General features: G+C 43.1%; 1 protein-coding gene across 1 annotated transcript in view; it reads left to right on the forward strand.

Moving 5' to 3' along the window:
• LOC104412815 (calcium/calmodulin-dependent protein kinase type II subunit gamma-like) overlaps positions 1-5468 on the forward strand; it is a gene marked incomplete at its 3' end in the record, with an annotated part of 91581 nt that extends 86113 nt beyond the window's left edge. The window contains exon 13 of the mRNA XM_010023635.1: positions 5342-5468. Coding sequence (XP_010021937.1) covers positions 5342-5468 — 127 coding nt within the window. The remainder of the gene's footprint in view (positions 1-5341) is intronic.
• Positions 5469-6531: the final 1063 nt, after the last annotated feature.

The following is a 6531-nucleotide window of genomic DNA, read 5'->3' on the forward strand; positions in this document are numbered from 1 at the left end:
TTGATTCCTTTAACCAAAGTAAAGTTAAAATTGTGTGAGTAGTATATTTGAAGTTTCTGCTGTGTTGTGTTAGTTACATAGCTATCCATTCAGGACCAGAAATTTGTATCATTTGGCTCATGTCAACACCAACCTCCTGGTGTGAATTCAAAGGATGAAAATTTGGAAGAAAACATTTATCGAGATGTTTCCAGAGAGCTTTGAATAAATGAGATCACTGGGAACCACATTTCCCAAGCAGAAGATGAGGTCACATTTAATAAAAATTAAGTGATTTCTCTGTATCTACCAAACTGCTTAAGAAATATTAAAGGGTTTCAGCAAATGGTGGTCAACTGCTACAGAGTGGACCTGCTGAAGTAATACACTTCAGTAAGTAAACTGCTATTTCGCAGCTTCCCAGAATCATATGGATTTTATTGCTGCATTTAAATGTTTATCACCATGACTTGAGAGTCTTATTTATCATCAAAAGTGCATTTAAATTTTCATAATAATTCCTTTTACTTCTATCTTCCTCTCCCTAAAGTTCAGAAGAACTCTGTGAATGCCTTTTCTTGTGGTGTTTGCCCTTCACCCCTTCATTTCTTGGTTTGTCAGGAAATTGAGGTTTTGTAATACTGCAAAAGAAGCGATGTCATTTTTATCAACTCTTGAAATTGGGATAGACAGTGGCATTCAGGCTTAAAAGTCTAGAATGGGAGTTCAGACTGGTTCAACGCTTTAAGGTTCTGCTCTTGTTTGTGTGTGTACATGTCTCATATGCATAGTTTCAAAGAGAGTGTCTTTCAGGATGTGAAATTTCTGCATTGGTTGGAAGCTGTTTGAACACATTAATTGAAATGTCACAAACTGTCAGGTGAGCTCCTGGTTGCTAGCTTTTTGTACATAGTCTTGCTGGAGAATGTTTTGGTTTTCTGAGGCTGGCAGAGGTGAAAAAAGCACCAGGCTCTCACACAATTTCTCCAATATTCACTAGTGGGAGAACTGGGAGGTGCATGGCTCATGCCAAGAGGGCACCACTGGGTTGTGTATTTACCACTGGGTTGTGTATTTCAGGCTTTAGTTTTAATGAATGTTCCCTCTTTTAATCTTTCTCTGAAAACCATTGGGGCATGTCTGGGAGATATTGTGCATCTTTGAAAACTATCTACCCTTGAGATTTCCCCAAAGCATTGGACATATGTGCACAGTGCTGGGCAGTGGCTGTGCCTGATGAGGTGAATTGGATAGGAAAGGAGGTGTCTGCTATATCCAGAGATCCTGTGGGTCCAAATCACATGAAGACTTGCATTGCCTAATGGGTTGGGATTATTACCTGCCTTCCACCTGGTTCTACCCTTCTTTCTCTGCTTGTTTTGAAAAGAATCTTTAGAAGTGACTGACTGTTTTTCATAGAATCATAGAATGGTTTGGGTTGGAAAGGATTGTGAAGATCCAGGGACACCTTCCACTAGACCAGGTTGCTCAAAGCCCCATCCAACCTGGCCTTGAACACTGCCAAGTATGGGCCAGCTACAGCTTCTCTTGACAACCTGTGCCAGTGCCTTAGCAGTTCTTAGAACAGAATCGCTCTAGTCTTGCTGAGAAATAGAAGCCCTCATGGAAGGCTTTTCATTGAGGGGGAAAATGCTAAATGTTGCTGCTTGTCTATTGCTCAGGTACATTTCTGGAACAGTGGTGTCATTTAGGGGGCAGAGGGGGAGTTAATAGCAAAGCAGAATTAACAAAAAATTTAATATCAACTTTTCAGCAAGAGTCCATGTTGTAAATTCTGCCAGACAGTTATCCCATGCAAATAGGGTGTCTTTGTATTTGTCTCACACTTAGTGCATAGTGTTCCTGTGCAATTGCTATTGCAATAAGTTCCCATAGTAAGTCATTGGGAAATATAAGAAAAAGGGGACTGCTGTGACAGAAACCAAAGCGAGGGTAAAGAATACAAGAGAACAGCTCGCCTCTGTTCTGTGAAATCACTCTGGTGTGTTTAAATGGCTGCTGCTAGGATGACTGGTGCCTAAATAGCCATCGTGGCAGAGTGTTAACCACCAGTCTTTGCTCTATCTTGTCCTTTAGAAATTGATGTTCTTGCTACACTGCAGTCATGGGCATTGTTTGTAATGGTAGCCTCTTTGTGGCTATATACTGACTGTTGGTTATTTTGTGGTGAGCCCCAGAAGTGACACTGAGTTGAGAATGAGTTAATCTGACTTTCTTTGAACTGAGAATGAGGGTGACAAGCTGCAACTCTGTTGCTGGGAATTTTGTGTTGGTATGATACTATATTTATTCTAATAATCAAGTCTTAGCAAAGTCTTAGAATTCTTTGTGGTGTAAACCTTGTGTTTAGAAGCCAGAACTTGGCTTGTCTGCTAGACTAGCATCTTAAGTTAGTCAAGCTTAATAAAAGCATCTTCAGTGTTATCCCTGCATCCCAGAAACCACTCTTTGGAAGCTTAAATGAGATGAGAAATATAACTGAGATTTGACAGCTGTAGACAGGGCGAACCCAGGGCAGGCTGCTCCCTCTGGAAGAGGAGGTGTGGAGCTGACACGGGGGAAGGCATCATCCATGACTGTGTTTGGAGTGGGTATTTCAGTCCCTCTTGGAAATTCTCTCCTCCACTGCCCCCCTCTTTGATCTAGTGTTTACTGCTGATGAGTTCAGAATTAGGGATTTGTGTTTCTGCCAGGAGCATGGTTCAGAACCCAGGCTGTTTCCTATGGAGGCCAAAACTGACAAATGTGGAAAGAGGGAGAGGTATATGGGGCATTTGCAGGGGATGACTTTTTTTGTGTTTCTCTTCAGAGATTAACTGGAGGGTGTCTTGTTAAACCAAGAATAGAACTGTGCTTTTAAGTTACTGGCTTAGCAGCATGTGCCTTTCTATTGCTTCATTATAGAGGAGCTCTGGAGCTCTTAACTACGGAGAAGAGGGAATTTAATCCCCTTAAGGTGTAAAGGAACTGCTAAGGATGGTGAAAATAAATACTAGTATCTCATGCCTGGAAAACTGCAGAGCATGGGTACAAGACCGCTTCCTGAACAGTTAAGAGTCTGCCTTCATGTGTCCTTGGATTTTTCCCCTCCTGTCTCATTGCTAAGCTGCATGTTGGGTGGTGCTGTGTGTCTTCTAAAATGATTGGTGTTACAGGAAGTCTTGTCTGTCGCTTGCTGCAGAAATTCCAATTGCATCCTCTGTGATTTGTCTCATAATATGTACACATGCCTTCCTTTTGTTTGAGGTGTCTGCAGTCGTCTTTGCATGTGAATGCATTTCATGCACTCTCCGGTCGTCCTGACAAACCACAGTATGATGCATGAACTAAATACAATCCAGACATAGCTTCCTTCTGCAGCGCTGGGATGCTGACAGGCCTGTGGGAACACATTGTGTACAGTGCAGAGGTACAACGTGGGAAGGGGGCTAGACAGGCAGACTGTGCTGGGGAGCACTGGGTCAGCATTAGGTAGTGCTGGGCCATGCAGTGGGACTCTCAGCTGAATTTGCTTTAACTTCATAGATTGTGATTTTAGTGGTTTTCTGTCCACAAAGACACATGTCAGTTTCTGAGGAAACTGCAGAAAGTGTGAAAAATGTTGCTTCCCGGCTTGTGTCTGGGTCGTTCTCAGAACATATGGTGGTGCTGTTTCCTTCTCTGATCCTCCTCCACCCCCCTTCAGGGATGTCCCATTTGTGATACTTGTTAAGTTGCAGAAACCTCTACTCCTTCTGAAGTGTTTAAGGCCATAACAGTTTGTTGTCTTAAACAGTTGTTGTGTGAGATGCCTTGATGTATGTGTGGTATAAATGCTGGACCCCTTTTGACTCCGTAATCACCTTGTTCTTCTCACTTGCATGTGGAATCAAGCTGGTCTTCTTCATGCCTTGAAGGTGGCAAGAACTTAGTTGTTAGATTCAGTCTTTCAATGCTTTCATATGTATACACTCAGCAAAGAAACTGTTCCAGGACAGATAAGTTGCTTGGGTCACTTCGTCTGCACACCTTCACATGTGCACATTGGAGCACTGTGTTTCGACAGGTAACACTCAGACAGCCTCTGCATAAGGTTATTTGTGTTCTTAGATGGTTTCTGACAGCAGTAATGAAGGCAAAATCCTGGTCTGACTTTACACGTTCATTAGCGAATAGAATTAGGAAGACCAATTCAGAGATTCTAATAAACTTGTATGCATGTCTCTTCTTTATTGTGAGGAGATAATATCGCCATTTACACCAGCTCAGCTAATATTGTCCAGTCAGTCCTTATCTGTGGAGTCGTGTGGTAGGGAATGCAGGGAGGGAAACGCTTTTCACATGCAACTTGAATAATTGCTTGGATATTGCAAGACCATTTTTGCCTAATGCTGCTGCTTCTAGAGAAAGACTGAGCACTCCACTCCATGCTGACCAACTCATGCATGTCGTTCTTTGGGAGTTGAAGCATTTAAACAGTGAGCATTGTCTTAAGACTTGCCTTTTCTCTAGGCCTTGTCTTTGCTGGAGCTAAAATCCAGCAGCTGTGTAGAAGAGGCATTATCAGTGTGTTGGTCTAGTAGGTCTCTAGAATGCTGTTTACAGAAGTCAAAACAACTGAAGATACTCTTCATGAGTAGGCAAGTTATGTTTTACATCTCTTGAGGTTGTAGATGGGGTACTACAGTTGTGGTCAACATACCACTTACCTGTAATAGATGGAGCAGCTCCTTTGTCAGTCCCAAATGTGCCTTCTGCCAAGCATTTATTGTGGGCTCCCTGTCTGTACTTACCACGCTCTCACTTTCATTGCTAGTGCCAGTTGTTTAAGTTGAGCACAGCAGAGCAGTAAAGAAATTCAACCTAGTTCCTGTCTCTTTTCTCTTTTTTTTTTTTTTTTTAACTGTTATCAGATTCTGCCTTTTTCGCTTTTCCAGGCTTTTCCTTTCAGCTGTCCAGATGTTCCCCCAGAGTAACTGCAAATAGCAGCAATTAGGAGGCCTCTGCCCTATTAGTGCCCCCTTTATTTGCGAAGTTTGTTATGTGAATGGCTGCACTTGGGGGTAAAGCCTTTAGATCTGGCAGACTGCTTTAGCTCTTCCCCCTGTAACTGCTGGCACTCCTGGATGGGGTCACAGTGTGAGAGTGGAGGATTGAAACAGAGGAACTGTAAAGTCTCATTTCAGTCGTAGTGGTCTTGAGATGGTGAAAGTGGGAACATTTTTGCATACATAGATGAACAGATAGGATAGTTGACCTTCTGCTATCAGGTTGGATTTGTTGAGTTACTCAGTTTTGAGGGAGTTGGGGAGGAGAACATTCTTGAAAACAAAATCTGATCTACTTCTGCTTCTCCCTACAGCTGCCAAAAGACTGCTGAACAAGAAGTCAGATGGAGTGAAGGTAAGTTCTTGCTTTCCCGTTTCACTATCTCTCCCACCATCTGAACAGAAGGCAGCTGTTTTCTCAGGTGCCCACCCCCTCCCAGGGTAAAACCACAGCCCTGTCTTGCGGATGGGGTTGTTAATATTCAGTGTATCCTTGTGGAATGTTGGGTGGGATCTTAATGTTCCTTACATGCACCTTATACATCGCACAACTTGTTAAGTGCTCTATCATACCTGCAAGATTTCTTTTTTCCCCTTTCTCTGAAGTATGGAGAACTGGTCAGTGCTGCGGATTAGAAAGACCAAGACTTGTTCAAATGTGACACATGCCTCTGGCTAGTCTGTTCTGTTCAGTGCAGAATGCTTCTTGGTATCAAAATTGCATAGAGCAATTGTCAAGAACTGCTGATACCCAGCAGACCCCATGGAAATGTCTTTTTCATCCCCCTTGAGCAGATGCTGAAGGTTGAGCTGGGAACAGGCATGGGGAAGATGTTCATGTTTGGACAGAATGGAAACTGGGTCTTGTGTCAGAGTTCAGCCCTGAGGGCCCAGCATTCTCCTGTTGCCCCACTTCAATGTCACTCTTTGAGTGCAGGGTCATCCTTCAGTTCTGGAGGTCAAATAGGCCATTCCCAAGGCTGTATGTCGCTCCAGGCAGTAGTCCCTTACCATCTGGTACTGGAGTTGAGACAGTTATGGGCTAGAGCACTGTCTTCCCCTAACTGTTCCAAAGGATAACTGTCCTCCACATGGCAAAGTAGGGTTTGGTTTATTTGCTTGTATTTCTATTTGAAGTCCAAATCTTTCTCCACAGCTGTTAGGTGAAATAGTTCATCTTCTGGTTTTGTGCTGTGCAGTCTTCATTCTCCCCTGACTGCAGGGTTGATATGCACACTGCAGGACCAACATGCTTGTTCTCTCCTGCTCTCGTAGCCCTTTTCCATTTTAACAAGGCTCTGTTTCCAGAGAGCTCACAATACAAGCAGGCTGCTGGAAAAAGAGGTGTTTTTAGAGGAGTTGTGTTTATTCTGGGGGCTACTCTAGTAAAACCTGTGTTCTTGCAGTTCTGCTGTGTTCTACCCTAATGACACTTAAGTCTTTGGATTGTTTTGACAAAAATGCTACATGGAACTGCTGTTCTTGCCTTAGGATGCTTACCTTT

Source organism: Nestor notabilis, unplaced genomic scaffold (genome assembly GCF_000696875.1).
Source record: "Nestor notabilis isolate BGI_N333 unplaced genomic scaffold, ASM69687v1 scaffold16321, whole genome shotgun sequence".
Lineage (NCBI taxonomy): Eukaryota > Metazoa > Chordata > Aves > Psittaciformes > Psittacidae > Nestor > Nestor notabilis.